The 18,816-nt window shown below is 50.2% G+C and overlaps 1 protein-coding gene across 1 annotated transcript in view; it reads right to left on the bottom strand.

Annotated features, from left to right (window-relative positions):
* NRG2 (neuregulin 2) overlaps positions 1–18,816 on the bottom strand; it is a 152,560-nt gene that overhangs the window by 30,011 nt on the left and 103,733 nt on the right. Inside the window, 2 exon segments of the mRNA XM_066328919.1 lie at positions 9,643–9,708; positions 12,819–12,937. Coding sequence (XP_066185016.1) covers positions 9,643–9,708; positions 12,819–12,937 — 185 coding nt within the window.

Here is an 18,816-nt window from a genome sequence, read left to right as displayed (position 1 = left end):
AAATGCTGGCACTAAAAAACATGGATTTCATAAAACTGAATACTTCAACTCATTAAAGCCAGTTCTCTTTCCTGGACTACCCACCTTGCTCAGACCCTATCACAGTCACACCTCCAGCAGGCTGGCTCCTGCCAGCACCTTGCAGCACCTTTTATGCTGCAGTCACGGCTTCTGAGGAGACATTCTCTTCCATCCTGTTCTCCAAACCATGAAGCAGCCTCGTGGAGAGGTTAGTGACACCATCAGGGTTAGTGACACCATCAGGGTTAGTGACACCATCACCGAGCCCGAACTCCTCACTGACATGGGATTCGAGGAAGAAAGCTCGGACCAGAGCCAGGCAGGAGCCAGGCAGAGCCACAGGAGGAGCAGCAGGGCAAACCATGGCCTGTCCTGGAGCCAGGGCTGCTCCCCACTGCTCTGTGCTCATCCCACCTCTGCAGGTGCTCCGAGGCTGCCTCTGCCTGCAGCCAGAGCCAAGGGCTGCATTCCCAGCTCCAGCCCAGCACCTGCTGGGAACATCTGGGCTCTCCCAGGCAAAGGAGGGCTCCCAGCACCCTGTGCAGGCTCCCACATGTGGCTGAGGCTTGGCACACGAGCAGCCGAGACAGGTTTGTTCTGGCTCTCAGGCTTTTGGGGTCCTCTTGGGTGCCTCTGTGAGGGAGGAGATTCCCAGTGGGCTGTGGCCAGCTGGAGCAGCTCAGGCTGTTACCTGCCCTGGGCCAAGCTCACTGCTCAGTTTGGTTGAATTTCTGCTGTCCCATCCATTGTGTCCCATTCCCATAAGGAAGGGCTGCATTCCCATGACTGACAGACCGGGGCTGTGCAGGGAGCTGAGCTATTTCCACACTTTGCCTTGAATAACCATTGCCTCTGGCTCTGTCTTTTCACACTTATCCAGGGCACAGCGAGTTGCCCCAAAGTGCTCTGCTAACGAGACAGGGAAAACACTCCAGCAGAGACCCAAAATGCTCACAGCCCTGGGACAGCAGCTGCTCCCTCGGGGCACGTCCTGCAGCCAGCTGGGAGCCAAATGTGGACAGCAGTGTGCACACACTGCAGGGTTGGAGCACAGGATGGCTTGACCAAGCCTCCAGTGAAGCTCTTCCAAAACTCTGAATCCCACCCTTCTGCAGGAAATTCAGCACTCCCTCCCAGCTGAGATTAATGGTAACTAAAAGCCAAAGCCATTACGAGCCTGTGTAATTTATCTGGGGAATGCAGACTCATTATACAGACAAGACTTTATAATTTATACCTTTACAAGATAGGAGCACATTTCTCCTCAGCAGAGGAGAGCTGTGGGTCTCTGATAAGTGTGGGTCTCTGCAAGTGTACCTTTGGATCAGGGAGCACTGAGGTTTCATCAGCCAAAGGGCTGGTGCAGATTGAAAGGCACGTGGGGGAAGAGCAGGCACAGGCTGCAGGGAGCTCTCACCCCTGCAACCATCAAATACACCACTTGGTAGCAAGCAAAATGATCCATCTGGCAAAGTCTCACATCACCAACCCTGCAGGGAGTGATTTTGGAGCCAGCCTTGCCACAGCAAGAGAGGGGCAGAAAGGGAGAACTGAAAACAGAGCCCAGAGACCTCCGCATAGGAAAAACCCCAGAGGAGAAGATGCCCAACCCACCAAGAAAGGTGCTGGGAAGATGCAGTGCTGTGAGAGGTGATACCAGGGAGGATTACAGTGCTCATCAGCCAGAGATTGCAGATCCTCATCCCACAGAAACAGTTCTGTCCCTTTTAAACAGGTGAAAAAGAGCCTGAGGCTTGGGCATGTTGGGCACTTCTAGGGGGAGCTGTCAGTAGAGCTGTGCCTGTCAGGAACATACATGGTTGATCACCTCTGCTAGAAGCATCTTGCTAATGTCATTATCCTTTAAACCCTGTTTCCTGCAAGTACTTTGCCTTTTTTTCCCAAAGAAGCACAAAGTGTTTCAAAACCGAATCATGGAATTATATTACTCCAGTCCATTTGTCAGCACAGGGATGTGGCAAAGGCCACAGAGAGAGGCAGTTCCCTGTTGAGAAGCGAGCATCAGGAAATGAGGCCATTTTAGACTCTAAGACTGCTCAAGCCAAAGCCCTGCCTCGGCCCCAACAGTGGCAAAGCTTAAAAAAGAAGATCAGCAGAAGCATGCAGTGATAATCTTCCTTAGGCCATCCAGGATGGGCAGCTCAGAGACAGCCCAAGGCAGCGTCAGTGGTGTCACATTTAGTGGCCTTGGTTGGATTCTTCCACCAACACATCTATTTGCTGTTTGAACAACTCTAATCTTGCAGCATCCACAATATTTGTGACAAGAGCTCCAGTGCTATGAACACAGCGTGCAAAGCCACATCTCCACTTAATTCTTCTAACTGGCCCTTTCTTGGTTCTTGTATTAGAAACAACTAGTCACTATCCCCCCTTGTTTCCCCTGTGCTACCTGTGGCATTACAGGCACAGCCAGCATCTCCTGGCCTAGCTGGGAACCAATGATCTCTTTTAATTCTTTTTTGGGTCATCCCTGCTTCTGTTTTTCTCTTTGGAAAAGAGAATGGCGTTTATGGGATATTTATTCCAGTCATAGGCATTCCTAGTGTTTTTTGTGAGGTTTGATGTACTGAATACGGATCTCTGTCTCTTATATCCCTGAGATATCTCACTGTTATGTGGGAACATGCAGTCTAGAGCCTTCCAAGGTGCCTGAGCACTCTGGGATGTTGCTGCAGGTGGGTTTCACCTTCCTGAGAGCAACTATTTAGGGAGCAAGGCTGGAGAGACCAGCCAAGCTCCAGTGGGAGAACAAAGGGAAGCAAAAGGTCTCCCTTTGAAAATCTTAATTGTTCCTGGGCTGAAGCGTGGCCCTCTGACACCTTGTGGCTGCAGATCACACCCAGCACTCAAAGCATGATGCCAAGGCAGATTTCAGTGGGTTTCCCCCCAGACCAGTGGGATAATTTCCAGGTTCACAAGTTACTTTGTGTTTAGCTCTATTCCCCATCAGCCTGGCCCACTGCAAATACTTCAACAATTGCATGCCTGGGCCAGAGTCATCTGGGATGTTGGCTGTGGGTAAAGTGAACCTCACACACAGTTTATTTACAGATAAATGACATGCAGGTACTTTCACCTCTGTGCCAAACACTACACAGCTGTGCCTGGTGATCCAGAAATCACTTCCCACAGCTATTTCACATTAACTGCTGTACACCAGGCAGACTTTACCCCCCGTGGGCTGGTGTGGCAGAACAAGTCCTTCATTTAGCCTCCAACACAACTCCATCTCTCCCAAATGACTCGGAAAGTTAAAAAATTGCTGAGATGAGTGGAGAACTGAATAAGCAGGGGAGCAGTTTTGGGTGGCAGCAGGGTGGAACAGGACTCGTGAAGGCAGTGGGACGTGATCAGGGGGTTGTGCAGCAACATCAGTCATGTACCAAGAACCTCCCCAGGTACTTCAACAAATAAAAGCAGAAAACCTCATTCAGGAGTCGCATGAGGCAAGCAAGTGGTGACATTTCCTTTTGACCAGTGGGAATAAGCGAGGTGCCCCTGGGACACAGTGGCAAACCTGTCAGAAAGGCCCTGCAGGGTGAGAGAAGGGCTGGATCAGCTCACCCAGCAGCAGGTCAGACCTCCAGCTGAGGTCTGAGGACTGAGAACAAAGGACTCAGAGGTTGGCAGCCGCAGGACTGAGAACAAAGCAGGAGGAAGGGAGGAGGTGAGGACAATGAAGAGAGGGGAATAGGAACAGGGGAGTAAGGAGGCGAGGACAGGGAAAAGGAAGCTGCCTCTTGATGATGTGTTTGTGAATGATCTGCAGCCACGTTTTATTGTCGCTGCCCCAGCCAGTGAGGACAGAGCAGCATAAACACACGAGAGATTCAGAGCACTGGAGTCATTCAGAGAGTCTGTTTTCCACATGCCTCAGTTATTCTGGACTCTCATCAATGACAGGGCAGCAGAGAGGAGAGCCAGGGGCAGTGACTCTGCCAGGTGGACTTCCCTTCACACAACCCATCTACGCAGAAAGGCCATTAATGATTGTGCAGGGATTCTTACACAATTCCTGCCATGCACGTCATTTAACCTTTGCAGGCAGCTTACCAGCCTGTTCTCAGAAGTCTGGTGAAATACTCCCCCTGCAAAGAGTTAATTAATGCAGCCTGGACTATAAATTATAGTTAATTTTTCACGAACTACAGCTACTGTCGAGGAGGGCAGGGAGACAGCGATGGTTTCGCCGCTCCTTTTCTTCTTTATAAATAACTTTGGCTGGTGGGTTCATAGAGTACAGACACTTTATTCTCTCAATATTTAGACATTCAGTTAGACAGATGAACTCAGCTGGTTGGGGAGTATATACAGATTGCCTGCTCTGTATATGCCTCATGTACTCACTGATAAAACACAGAATGGCTGAGGTTCCTCTCAAAAGAGTTCATCCAACTGCTTGTTAGAAGAAGGTGGATGAGAAGGTGTCTGGGCAAGATATCCCTTGGTTGTAGTGCTGTAATCCTCATGTGAGCCACACTAAATCTGTGATTTACACTGATGAATACATGGAGGGGCTGGTGATCCTCACCATTCCCTCTGTGGCAGATTTCTGTATGTGTGATACCACACCTCCTCTCCCAATAAACCTGAGCAGAGGCTGGATGCTCCCTGCTGTTATCTGTACATAAAATCAGAAGGGTCTGTGCACATTGGGGCTTGCCTGGCAGCAGACTGGGGACTCTGGAGCTCATAAAAATTCTGCTGCTGTGTGTTTATTCATTTGGAAATGACCAAATATTTACCCCCACGTTTTATTGAAATACACCCTGCTGGAATCATGTTTCCAGTTCCCGAGGGGATCACTAGGATCAATAGCTGCAGACTAGGAGTTCATCCCAAGACACAAAGAGCAGACTGCAAGGCACTCATCTTGGAGCATCAGATGCTGCTGATCCAAACAGCACAGGTTGCATTCCCCACCTCTCCCATCTGCACTGTTCAGGGGTTTCACTAAGAAACAAGTTTAAAGGTTTCTGAGCACTCAGGGGCTGCCTGTTTCCATGGGACGGGCAGTTATTGCAGGGGCAAAGTCCTGTGTTATTGTCAAGCTTCTAGTTGCTCCCCTGGAAGAATCTCTGCAGCTTTATGAGGGAGCCCTTCCTATGCTCCTCTCTACCACAGGGGTCTGAAAATGCACATGACAGCAGCACAGCGTTTTCCCAAATCCCCATCATCAATTGTAATAGCAGCAACATGATACTTCAATGAGGGGATTTGTTCAGCAACCTAAAAATCCTTTCTCTGCGCCAATGCCAGCGTGAAAACTTTGCAGGCAGGGCAGCTGAAGCCCAAGAAGTGAAGCAACACACCAGGATCCCAGGATGGAGCCAGAAGAGCAGATCCACTGGTCCAGAGCCCAGTTCTGAGGGTTGGGCTCAGCCTCAGTGCTCCCAGGGAACATCAGCTCCCACCCCACACTTCATGCTGCCCCTCTTTGCCTTTGGAGTCACTGCCTGTCTTTACAGCACACCTCGAGTGGCAGCTGTGTGACTCCTTAAAAAATATCCAGTGTGCAAAATGAGCACTGGGCAGGGTCTGGCAGCTGCCAGGCACCACACAGCTCTCTGCAGAGTGGCAGTGAGATCACCAGAACCACGCCAAGGTTCCGTGCCTGTGTGCGTGCAGGTTCCACTCAATTACAACCACACCTCCAGCAGTGGGGTTTAAATTGCCTGAGCAAAGACCACGCCAGGACTTATTTTTAGTCTAATATTGAAAACTGCTCTATTCACATGTCAGGACTTGTGTCTGCTCTGCCCTTGCTCTGGGCTGGCTGGACACCCTTCAGCTCCAAACCCAGAGCTCCCTGCTCACACCTGCAGCACTGGTAGCTCCAGCAGAGCTCAGGGGCCCCAGGCTGCAGGGGTGTCCTGGGGTGACTTTATGATGCTTGTATCCCCAGTTGTCTGTTCTGTTCATGTTGGATGTTGTGTTCTCTACCTTTCAGACTGGTTCTGAGAGTGAAGAGGGGGAGACAAGCAGCGCTGAGTTTGTTTTCAGAAACAGCACTCACTCCTCCACATTCTGCTCCTGGACTGTGCTGTCTGCAGCACGGACAGACAGCAGGACTGGGATCTCCTGTGCTTTTAGTTAATTTAGCTGGCTGAGGCAGAGAAATTCCCTGGACTGTCTTTTTTTCCTTTTTGTTGGGACTGTTTAAACCTGCTCTGGACTGAAAAGCCAAAAGAGCACCAGGAGCTCACACCTGCAGCCCACTGGGGCCTGGACCTGCAGAGGGACTGAGAGACTGGGAGAGCCAAGCTACACCCACAGCAAGGACCTTCTCAATTTGCCATCTCTCTTCAGAGCAGCGAGAGGTTTTATTGTTTCATATTATTCATTTTTTTGTGCTTGTGAGCATTTTGTCTGTTGATTAAAGAGTTTTTTCCACTTTTCTCTAAGGAGATTTTTTTCCCAGACCAGCTGGGGGCGGGGCCATTTGGGTTTGCTTTTTCAGAGGGACCCCATTCCGAGTCCATTTGGAGGTTTCCTCTCAAATTTGCCCTAAACCAGGAGAAGGGATCAGGGACTGACCAGCCAACTCACAGGCAGGTCTGCCATGGTCACGCAGTCAAGGCCATGCCAGACTGGATTTGACAGCAGGTTTGGGAGGGTTGGTTGAGCCATAACCACGTGGCACATGTCCCTGTGGGGTGTGTAACTCACAAACCACAGCACAGCCATTGCCATCATGCAAGTCCATCCTGCTGAGCTCACCTGGCACAGACAAAGTGAGAACGTTTCCAACACCCAGCCACACTGGGCATCAGGGAAGGGGTTAAACTGGGGAGGGATTGCCCCAGTGAGTCTACACCAATGAGGCTACAAACAGTGCAGTGGCATCACCGAGATGACAGCTCTGAAATCTGTGGACTCACACTGGTGTGTGGAGAGCTTGACTTAATTGGAGAAAAAAGGACTGTTTCAGCTACCTTTCCCACAGGGGTCTCTAGAGGGACTCTAGGGAGAGCTTGTGACCCCCAGCAGATGAAATAAGGGCCCCCAAACCAAACCTGGAGAGCCCAGCTTTCATTCAGGTGCCTCATGTTACCCCCAATCCTCTTGCTCCCAGCACAGCTCAGCACTCCCTGTTCTGCTCTTTCTCCCTGTTTCACCTTCTCCTGTGACCCTCTGCTGCAGAGCACCCTCAGCCAAGGGCACTGACAGCCCACAGAGGCTGATAAAGCATCACCCAGCTCCAGAGGGAGCGAGGAGCACGAGCAGAGTCCAGGGGAGCAGCTGCAGTGATCCACATGTTGGTTTGGAGCACCTGCCCACCACTGGCACATCCTCCTGTATCCTGACAGTATCCAAACCACACTTTCCTCCACCTGGCTGTGTTCTCTCCTTACCCTCAGGGCTTCACCTGCCTGTTGAAGTCAAGGGAAGGAACTAGAGGAGAACTCAACAGCAGAAAACAACACAAGGGATTATCTGACCTTCTCAGAGACTTCAGACATTATCTTACCTTTTCAAAATTAAACTTTGAGAGAGGGTTTTACTGTCTCTGTCCTGCATAAACCTTCCATCTCAGAATGCTCTCCAGATTTCTCTGACCCTTCTTCCATTTCTGCTTCCATCAGAATGCTCCCAAATGTCAACACTGGTTCCTATCCTGTTTACCCAACATAGCCCCAGACTCCTGAGCCTTGTTTAGCTGCCTCACTGTGACAGCCTCATGTGAAAGCTCATTCTGAGCTCTCTGGATGCTGAAAGGAGCATAAAGGACCTTTCTCTCTCCATCAGGGCACACGATGAAGTTATCACATCCCTGCAAGTTCTTGCCTGTGAGCTGAGCCCCTGTGGCCACCCAACTGCACAACCTCAGCCCGGGACAAGGACAGAGCAAAGTGTTTTATTGAACACCTTTTCACCATGAGTGAGGACACTGCACCACCAGTGAAGCTGAGTGGAACCTCCTGCTGTTCACAAACCAGGTACTGGGGGCATCAGTATTTACAATCCAGCCAGTGATTTACAAGATTTCAGTGAAATTATGAGAGTAGGGACAACCTCCAGGTGATTCTGAATACAGATATTGAAAAGAAATGCAAGAGTTTTACAAGGATGAGGTATTTGTCTGCTCTCCAGATCATCCCACCTCACAACATCTTCATCACCTCGCCATATGCTGTACACACATGCAATTCTCTGATACAACATCAATCACCGTAAAAATCAGAGAGAAACTGAGTTATTCAGATAGCACTGGGGAGTTATGCAGAAAAGGAATGTGAAGGGAAAAGTGAGTTACAGCTTTAACTCTGGGGACCTTGCCATCTCTTCCCATCATTAGAAAAAAAAAAAAGAAGGGTGATGATGCACCCACAGAGGAAAGAAGTTTTCCAAAAGGGGAAATTTCTGTGTTTCCTTTCTGAGATTTGGCTTTTAAGAAAATAGTATTTATCTAATACGATGCAAATAAGTAGCATGGATCTCTTCTGGTGCAAACAAAGGAAAAATCCTGGGGAAAGGATGGTGTGGCCATGGCATTAATGATGCTGTCTCTCAGCTTGGTGTCTCTAGTGCAGTGCAAGGCTAAGCACTACACAAGAGCTCATTTTAAGTGCAGTTTTCTAATCAGAAAAGCTTTTAAAGAATACCTGGCCAGTGCCTGCTGTGGCTACAATCAGATTTCTTTTAAAACCATAAAAGACTGAGCTTTCCAAGGAGGACACATCCCCATAAAATCTGCAGAGCAGAATTGCCAGCAGTGAGGCACAGGCAGCTGTGCTCTCAGCTCTGGGCATCTGCAGCTGGGATGGAAACTCAGCAGGGATCTCAAAACCCCTGTCTGGTGCTGGCTTCCCCAGGGTTTGGCAGGATCCTGGTGGGCCCCCACTGGAGAGAGACCCCCGACACAGACATAACACCCTCCTCCAGAAACTGCTGAGCCAAAATTCAGGCACAGGGATCCTAATCTACACTTGTATCCCTCCCTTGATTTTTATTGCTCCGTGCTCATTTTCTACTGCTTTTGGGACAACTGAATAGGAGGAAATGCTGCGAAGAATTTCAGCCACATTAAATTGAATTAAGCATTTGGGGAAATCTGTTCTTTCTTTCTTTCTGGAGACTCAGGAAAAAAAAATGGGATGGCAGGGCATGGATGGATTTTCTGCAATTTTCCTATTACCTATGTTTAGAAGACTCGTGTCTTTTTTTCTTGTACTTCCTACAGCCTGTTTTACTTTTATTAACTATCCTAAAAAAAAAAAAAAAGCAATAAAAGAGAACCCTGTTAAATCAAAGCCATAACAAGCACATCTTGCAAGTATCAATAACTCCATGTACTGAAAGAGCTGGGAATGCTTAAAATTCAGTTGCAATTTTAAGTAGCATGTTCTTCAAGCTGCCATTGCAATAGTTATCAAATTCTCCCTCTCCAAGACAACAGCAATATAAATTAGATTTTTTTTTTTTTTTTTTTAAGATCCAGGGAAAGAAAGATCAGTGGCTTTTGGAAAAATCAGACAGAAGGAGTGATTAAAGAAGATTCCAGGAGGCAATAAAGCATTTATGCAAAATGTCTCATCATAACAAACAAATTAGGGGAAAGCAGCTGTATGGGGGGAGTGGGGGAGAGGTACTTACACTCTTCTTCCATAACAACTATTTTAGTTTCTGAGGCTGGTAAGACTTGTGGTGCTTTCGTTGTTCCTGGGGAAATTAAGGTAAGAAAGTAGTGAACAAAAAATCTCCTTTGAGCAGAGCAGGGTGGGCTTAGCTACTGTGGGGAGGAGCAGAGGGGCAGGTGCTGCTGGGGGGCACAGGCTGGGGGCTGACAAGGTGTTAGTGCTGGTTTAGGACAGGGATTGGCGTGCCAGAGGCAGGACAAGGAGTGTCCCTGCAGGGGATGGCACGGGGCACGGTGTCCCCTCGCTGTGAAGGGCCTCGTGTCACCATAAAGAAGCAGAAATGGCTCAGGGCTCAGCTGGCAGGAGATGAGAGAAACTGTGCGAGGTTTTCTGAGGCCTGGTGGCCACAAGAGTGCAAAGATGGGGTGGCAGGACATGATGGTGGGGGGAAAGTGGAGTTTAGGAAAAGGTGGGATTTTCTGAAGAGCCTCCAGCCCACGGGTATGTGAAGTTCTGCAGCACAAATTAATGCTGGTACAAGAGGTGGAGGAACATCAAACAGATGAAGGGCAGAGCCCCAGGGAATAGGAATGACAAGCACAAGTAGTGATTTCCTCTTTTTTAACCAGGACACTGGGAACCCCAATGCCCACCAGCTCTACTCAACCCTGCTGGCAGCAGAGGCACCTTTGGAGAAGTCCCTCACACCCTCTGGATGCACAGAGGAGAAAGCCCCAGGAGCCTGGGCTGGGGGTGCACTGCCTGCCAGAGACAGAGGTGGCCCCACCACAAAAATCTAGGAGCAGAAAGAATTTTTTTTGTACAACTCGATTTTTATGGTTTTTTCTGCAGTGTTTAATAAGAGGCAGGGAAGTTGAGGAGATGCCTAGAAATTTTCTGAGGAAAAAAAAAGAATCTGAAACAGTCACATGTCACCTGTGCCCTCGTGGCCATGTGTATCAACATTAGACTATTCAATAAAGAGAACTGGGAAATGGGACATTTTTCTGAGAAAGCATCTAATTTACTTCAAAGTCATAAAAATATGCAATATCGAAGCACAGTATACTTTGACTAAGTCTAGAGGCATTTCCTCAGAAATTAACACCATCACAAAGTTTCTCAATGCAAAGGCATTTTTTTTTTTCTGAGCTGGAGGTTTTGTGGAAATGCTGGAATTCTAGAGGAGGGATGAGGTGAGGGTTTGGCTGATGGACATTTTCTAAGTGCCAACGAGGTCCCTGCTCTGCAGCCTCTCTCTCTCTCTCTCTCTAAAGACATGGTGGTTTTGGTGACTTCCAACAGATCCCTATGGCTGAAAAGCTGCTTTTCTGAAACTGAAAAGTGGTATTGGAATAGAGCAAAGAGCACTTTGCCATGGAAGCCACAACAGGATCAGTGCTAAGGAGCCTGGGGAAGAGAAAACAGGGGACAACACACATGTGGATTCAGATGCCCTGAGCAGTTTTCTACTGAAAGATATCACAGAAGAAGGGAGATTGAAGTGAGGAAAGCTTGCAGGAAGTCCCAGCAGTGAGGGGAGAGGAATAGTCCAGGGCAGCTCGTGCCTGCATACTGGGGAAGGCTGCTTAACTCCGGGCAGCTCCAGGGGAAAGAGGAAAACGAGTGCATAGGGGTAACAGAGCCAAAAAGCCTCCAGGGATGAGCATCCCCTGGGCTGCCTTTGCAGGGGGCTGCAGCTGGCCCTGCTGCCCTGGCTGGTGCTCTGCAGACAGCTGCAGGTGTGTGTGCAGCTGAGCAGCAAGCCAAGGGCAGAGAGGAAGGCAGCTGAGAACACGGATCCATCCAGGCAGGGAATCCACCAGATTCACAGAGATCTTCGTGTGTCTTTCATGTTTTTCAGGTCTCAACACATTTGTGGGCAGCTCAGGCGTGAGCCCATGGCTGCTGTGAGTGGTCCTGGGCACACAGTGGGACCCTGCAGAGGGAGAGCTGACCCCTGGCATGTGCTGCCTCCCCTGCCTGGAGGCAGATAAATGCCAGATGTGCATTTACCTGGAGTGCAGGCACTGCTCAGCCACACTCCTCCTCTCGCAGAGGGCTGCTGCTGATGGGAAGGGGCAGCAGAGGGGGCAGACAGAGCTCTGGTGGCTGCACACGGGGAAGGGACGTGCAGCTCCCATCAAACAGGAGCAGTTTATGTGGCATGGGACAGCCAGAGAGTGAGAAAGAAAAAAAAAAATAAATAAAAAAAGGACAGCAATGCCTCAGTTTCTCACTTGGGTCACCTTCCCTATCACAACCAGAAACAAACCCCACAGAGCAGCTGGGCTGAGTTCACAGACACGGAGGATGAAGGCAGGGAGGTGTGAGCCTTCCTGCAGGCTCTGCCAGCGCTGGGGTGGCACAGGCAGGAGAACCGAGGGGGGGTTGGCTGTGTGAGGCTGCAGCCTCACGGAACAAAAGATTCAGGATGGCCAACACGCTGAGGTGAAGAGAGAAAATACTGCCAGGAAGCAGCAGGAGAAAGCTACCTTCCCTCACACTGGGATGAGGCTGGTGAGAGAACAAAAAGCTGGATCCCAGCAAAGGGCTGCAGAGCCCAGAGCCAGAGGCCAGTGCTCAGAGGCCAGGCTGCCACGGTGCCCGTTGTGAATGGCAGGAGGAAGAGCCGAGGAATTTCAGTCACCCCCTCCCTAGCTGTGCCCTCCCAGCTTCTGGCAGCCACTGTAGGGACTTTCTGAGCCGGAGGGTGCATCCAAACCATCGTGTTAAGCAATATAATTATTATGACCAAGATAATAATAAAACCACCTAACCTCAGACTCCATCCGCTGAGCTCTAAGAGATGGAGCACACATTCTAGGATGAAAACCAGAAGCAACTTCACTCATCACAAAGCTATGGTCTAATTACTTGTCCTCTGGTGAGTTTTGCTTCTCAGAAATTCTTTAAAAAATGAAACCATCAAGCCCACCAGCTTTCTTTCCTCCTTACCCCTTTTTTTAAAAAAATACATAGACCGTAAGTTTATTTAAAATGTAAATTAACCACATTGCCGGTGACAGATAACAAAGATAAACATTTATGCTAAGCTGCATTTTTCTTATCTCCCAAGATTGTTTTACTTGATATCCTGAAAGCATGAAACAAAATACAAGACAGACCGTGTGCAGAACCTTTCTGTGGAATGGCAGAGAGCTCGTGACATTTGCTGACTTCTTCACTTACCACTTTTCACATTCAGGCTGCCCTTTGCGGTGTCTTTCCCTAAAACGTTCTCCGCTTCGCAGCTGTACTCCCCAGCATCTTCCAGCTTCACCTTGTTGAACTGCAGTCTGGAAATCTTTCTGTTGAAAAGTACAGCAGACATTTCTTACTCAATTGCTGACCAACCTCGTGAAGTGACAACCATTCCTGGCCCTGGGACGCTGCCTGGAGGGTCACCCCTGCTCCACAGGATGGGCTGCCTGACCTTGCTGGCTGAACAGGCACTCCAGCCTGGATAGGATTTGGAAAAGCCCCGTCCCAGGATTGGGTAGGTGACCATCTCCCTCTGAACCCACTGCTCTGAGCATGGTTTGGTCTGACAGCTGCTCCCATTCACACACAAAAGTCTCGTGAGGGGCTGAGGCCAAGAGTCCCAGCGTCCCAGCACAGGCTTTCCACACTGGAAAAAAGACAATCCGCTGACGGACAGTGAGACCTGCCTGCCAGATGTGGAGAGGTTCTGCACCTTCCTCAGCAGGGCTGTGCTCCACCAGCTGTGCTCAGCAGTGCCACACGCTCAGCACAAACACCCACAGCACCCGAGGGGACTCACCCCTCTCCAGCCTGCACATCCAGTCCCTGGGGTTTGCCCTGGACATATCACTGGCAGCTTCACATGGACCTAAAAAAGGGCAAGCACCTCGTGTCCCCTAAATACACACTCCAGTGGACTACAGCCGTGTGGCTGAGCTGCACACACTCATCTTACCAGCCAGATGTGCCTCGAAAGAGCAGGAGAGGGTGAGTGTGACAACTGCCCGTGTCACCTCGCAGCCCGTGTCACCTCCCAGCCCATGTCACCTCCCGGCCCTGCTGCTCCCCCACGGCAGAGGAGCAGCGCTGCGGCAGAGCTCTGCGGCGCTGCGGGAAGGAGCATCGCCTTTCCCACTGCCTGTGACTCATTCTCTGGGATGGCTCTGACTAACAGGCGAAACCTTTTGTTGCCCATTTTAACAGGGATCTATAGGAGCCTTCAACACACACTGAGTGCCACTCATGAGACCGCAGTGGCAGTCCCACATGAGACCCTCTGGTTTATTACATTCTCTTCCATTTCAGCCATCTTACCAAAACCCACCCTGTCTGCTCTTCTCATGAGAACATCTCCATCTGCTTCCTACCCCAAGGTTTTACCTCAGGTCTGTGTCACTTTATTTAGAGCCTTGGAAGCGCTGCCAGCTTTAGAAAGAGGTCCCAGTGGCCGATGTTGCTGAAGGCAAATATAATTCCATTTATGTGGAAAATAATCATTAGCCTTGGACATAGCTGCAATGTTACACGTGTCATCCGAGAAGGACTTTTCTTTGGGCTGTGCAAATCATTGTCCATAGGAAGCCCTTCACAGAAGCACACTGGCATCTTTTTAACACCCTGACAAGCTGTTCTCCTGGGAGGCACGGCGCAAGGACGCAGCAGGAACATCTCACTAGTTATATTAGTAAATTAAAAGCACTTGGAGATGACTTGGTAGAGCTCCCAGGAAACAGGCGCTGCCCTGTTTTACAGGATGCGGTCAAGTGCTCAATTGCATGAGCTGGGGCCACATGTGGAGCAATTTTTAAATGAATGTTGACAGTATGCAAAGACCTCTTGCGTCCCTCTAACTGTAGGTCTCCCCTCATCCATTTGTGCAGTGACTTGGGCCAACACATTCCGACATGGGAGCCTACACAAGAGGCTGATCCTGCCCTGACTCCCCGCTCAACACCCTTCTCTCAATGTTCTCGTCTCTCAGCAGCCTGTGGCAGCCCTGGGCATCACTGCTGAGCTGCCTCAGGAGTCAGGTAACACACGAGAGAGGGATTTAAGGACATTTAAGGACATCCAGGGCCTGTTGCTGTTGGTTGCTGTACCTTGCTGGGAGGGACAATGGGTGCCTGATGGTGGGGTGGGCTCTGCTGGGCTGCAGCACCTTGTTCAGGAGCATGTTCCTCATTCCCTCCATAGAAGAAGGTGTGGAAATGCTCATCAAAAGGGTGAGATGGCTCCAGAATGCAGCTCCAAGACAGCTCCCAGCCCAGCCGTTCCTTTCTCCCAGCTGTCTCAACCCTCTCTGCCAGAATCCACCATTTGTTTTACAAACCAGCTCTCGGACAGGCTGCATTGCAGGCAGCACATGCTGAAAGCAGCTTGGAAGAGCGAGGCTCTAACTCAGAGTCCATAGAAAACATCACCCTGGCACATCAGCACGCTGGGGCTCTGCCAGGGCAGAGCTGAGAGCATCAATGGACACGCTGCCTTCAGCTGCCAGAGCACAGATGTTCTAATGATAATTGGCTGCATGGCAATGTCAATCCACAGCACATTTCACCAGGTGGAGCAACTGGAAAAATCCACTACTGCATTAGAATATCACCCAGGTATGTGATCTTTTCCAGATAAGGGGGTGGAAGTCCCAAAGATAGGAATTAGGGAGTTACTAGTGGCACAAAAGGGGCCACACTTGACAGACTCAGCTTCAACAACAGGGTGAGAAACATTTGGTCTTTTACCTGGAACTGGAGAGGAATGTGGGCAGAATAAAGAGTGATGTTGGCACTTGGAGCATAGCAACATCAAGGTGAAACCAAAGGGGATTACTTTGTTTTAATGCACAAGACTTGTACTGTCAAAAGAGCTTATTTTTACCATCACAATTTGCAGAAATTATCCTGGACTGTAAGATCCCCTCGAAAAACCAAGAGCTTTTTCTTGCTTTTCACAGCCCAGGCCAATGGTGTGGCTCCTCTTGGTCTCCACACCGTGGTGTGTAATGTCTGGTGACAGACCCAGGGGAAAGGAGATGAAGGTTGGAGGTACAGATCAGCTTTCATGTGGAGCATAAATGTGAAGACAATTTCCCTCCTCCAAGAAGCACTGAAACAGCCAGAGGGATACCTTGCTTCACAGCATTAACCATGAGCCTTTTAATTAACACAGATAATGCCTGTGTGCACTAGAACTGAGCTAAAGGATGTCAAAGGGACAAGTCCTCCATTTGTGCGTGCCAAAGGTGACCAGTCTGGTTTTGTTCCATTTTACTATCTCCTGAAATATCACAAAACTCCTTTGGAAATCAGCCTCCCAAAGCTTTTCCCCCTGCTGTCCCCAAAGGACAGGTTCTCTGTTCTCCTCAGGGCTGATTTTACAGACACACCGAGGAGTGGCCTCCAAGGAGTTACACTGGGCACAGGAGGGTGGGATGAAGGCTCCTGGGCAGTGTCTCCTGGGGACAGCAGGCCCTGGGAGAGCCCTGGGTGTGCGTTCACAAGGGTGCCTGGCTGCCAGACAGTGCCATTCTTCTGGAGGAAGGCTCAGCCCCGGGCTGTTTGCTCAGTGAAAGGGCCAGGGTCACTGACAGATCCCATCATTTCGCTGCAGTGCAACTCTGTTGACATCTTTTTACTCCGGGGGAAAATCTGCCTCATTGTCTTCCCTGACCCTCAGCACATATGACTTAGCCACGCACTAATTATCTCCTGTAGTGCCAGTGGAGGGATAAGCCACGGGGAATATGCTGTCTGCAAGCTCTGAGGGATAGGATTCACAAGGAGACCTTCAGCCTGGCCAAAAGAAGATCCCCAAAAATACCTTTCTGGCCAAGAGAAAAGAGTCCCCCAGAGGGCAGTTTGGAGGGATGAGTAAATCACCCTCTTCAGTGCCAATCTCCAGACTACAATGGGAAACAGGGAGATCAGCCCTTGGCCAGGACCTACACAAAGATCCTGGCAAATTCTGGCTGGGAAGGGTGTCCTCATCGGCTGTAATTTAGACATCTAAATGTGAGCTCAGGCCCTGAGGCCTCCAGTGCAGTGAGAGGAGAAGAAACAGGCCCTGCATCTGAGCCAAGGAGGAACTTCTCATGACAGCAGTCATGTTCCCACCAGCACTTTGGTCAAGCTTGAATCGTTTTTCCCCTCTTACCTAGTGCCAAGTGGAAATGGGGCCATCTTCCCAGGTCATCTCCTCACCAAGCCATTCATGTCAGAGCATGGGATCAGCAGAGCAGCTGCCATGAGCTGCCCCCAAGACACCTACACTGAGGACTCCGTGTTCTCTGTGTGAGTTCAGCCACTTCTGGATCATTCTGGACAAGAATAGCTCTAGGATTACTACTGTTGTAGTATTTTATTAGTCTTCTAAAAATAGGGTAACTAAACCATAAGTAACAAAGAAGTCAAGGAATAACCTGATGAGGAGAACTTGGAGGCCACCCCAAACGTGGCCCCGAAAAACTGTCAATGAAAAGCACTGCACATAGTAAACACACCTGAAACCCTAGGAAACGGAAATTCCAAAACATGACCCTTGCAAAGGACACGCTGGATGCCCTGCTGTGGTCACCCATTAACTCCATTCCCCTCTGCCTGCACAGAGAGCCAGCAGCAGGAAGCACACTGGCATTGCCGGGAGCAGGAGTGCCAGCAATTGCTGTAACGTGCACTGCCTGCATCCTGCCAGAGATTTAATTGGTGCCTACGTGCCGCCCTGGCACTCTCACCGAGCTGCATTTGCCCTGAAAGAGCAGGTTAATGACTGGCAAGAAGATTCAGGATATATCCAGCTTACAAACCACAAGGGTTGTCCAGCAGCCATCAAACACTGGCAGCCCCACTGGCTGGGGCAGGGGCCCTGGGGGGACACGTCCATCATCCCCAGCACTCAATGGGATCAATTCAGGTAGAGGGGATCCCTGCAATGCAAGGGCAGTGTGGGGATGGCCACGGCAAAGCCCCTTTGTCTGGCAGGGCAGGAGCAGCCAGGAGCATCCTGTCCCTTGCACAGCCCCCCTGATCTCTTCCCTGCATTCCAGCTGTGCTCAGCAGAGCACAGCAGAGCTGGGCAGGACAGCTGTGCTTGCAGTGCTTCAGGAAAACAAGTGTTCTGTGCTGGCTGCTCTGAGCCCCAGAGCATCACCTGGCCAGCTCAGTATCAGCTACAGAAAGAACAAATGGGAAAGGGGACAGAAATGCCCTCAAGCAAAGCAATCAAATAAGAGGGGTAAGAACGGGAACTTTTCAGTTTGGCCATCATCCCTTCTCTATCTCCCTTCCTCCCCTCACACCATCATCTGACCCGCTCTGTGCTTGACCTGCTGGGATTGAGGGAGACAGAAGTGTCCTTGCAGTGCCCAGGACAGGAGCAGCCATCCCCTGACCCACTCTACCTGCTCTCTCCTACCCCTGTTCCCCAACATTAAAGCGCTGTTCTAACCTGAAAAGCAGATTTGCCCCTTCTCTGCTCAGCAGTGCTGTGGTCCCTCTGTGCCCAGGCTTGGGACAGGCTGATTTTAAGAGGAAGACTCTCCCAGTCCTCACTCTGCAGAGCTGACACTGACACTGCTCTCAGAGTGAGGGCGAGTTACTTCTGGGTCGGGCAGTGTCAACAAGAGGGGAGAAGATCGATAAGTACACTCCAAAGAGCAGGGTCACTTGTGCAACCCCCTCCAGGCTCCAATGCAGCCAGGGCTGTTCTGGCAATGGGAAGAGCTGTGGGGCAGCAGAGGCAGTGACACAGTGCCTGGAGTGGACTTTGTGGCTGCTGCGTTGAGAGGCAAATCCCTGTGTGCTGCTGCTCCCTGTGCCAGGCCAGGCTGTGGCACCTGCCAGGGGGTGACGTCAGTAAATGAGTAAAAGCTGAGGTTTGGGCTCTGGATGATGAACAGACCCAACGTCATTACAGGATCCTTTGTATTACTTCTCCTGGAACTCAAGGCAATTGATCCATCCTATGAATGTTTCCTCCAACCCCAATGCCAGGATTTTAATTTCTTTGAGAAAATGTAGGTCCTGGAGCAGTACTCTGAGGCCAGCTCCCAGCAGGTTCTTTCCCTGCTTCCTGTGATCTCATACAGGAGCAGTGTCCCAAAAGCCAGGGACTTCCCAGCCCCAAATGTGGAACAGACACCTCACCATCCCACAGAGTGTGTATCCTCAACACAGAGACAAGGCTCCTCGAGGTGCCCAGGTCTCACCACATC

Source organism: Sylvia atricapilla, chromosome 14, assembly GCF_009819655.1.
Source record: "Sylvia atricapilla isolate bSylAtr1 chromosome 14, bSylAtr1.pri, whole genome shotgun sequence".
In the NCBI taxonomy this organism is placed as follows: Eukaryota; Metazoa; Chordata; class Aves; order Passeriformes; family Sylviidae; genus Sylvia; species Sylvia atricapilla.
The sequence above is the reverse complement of the archived record's forward strand: the minus strand, read 5'-3'. Positions and strand labels throughout refer to the sequence as shown.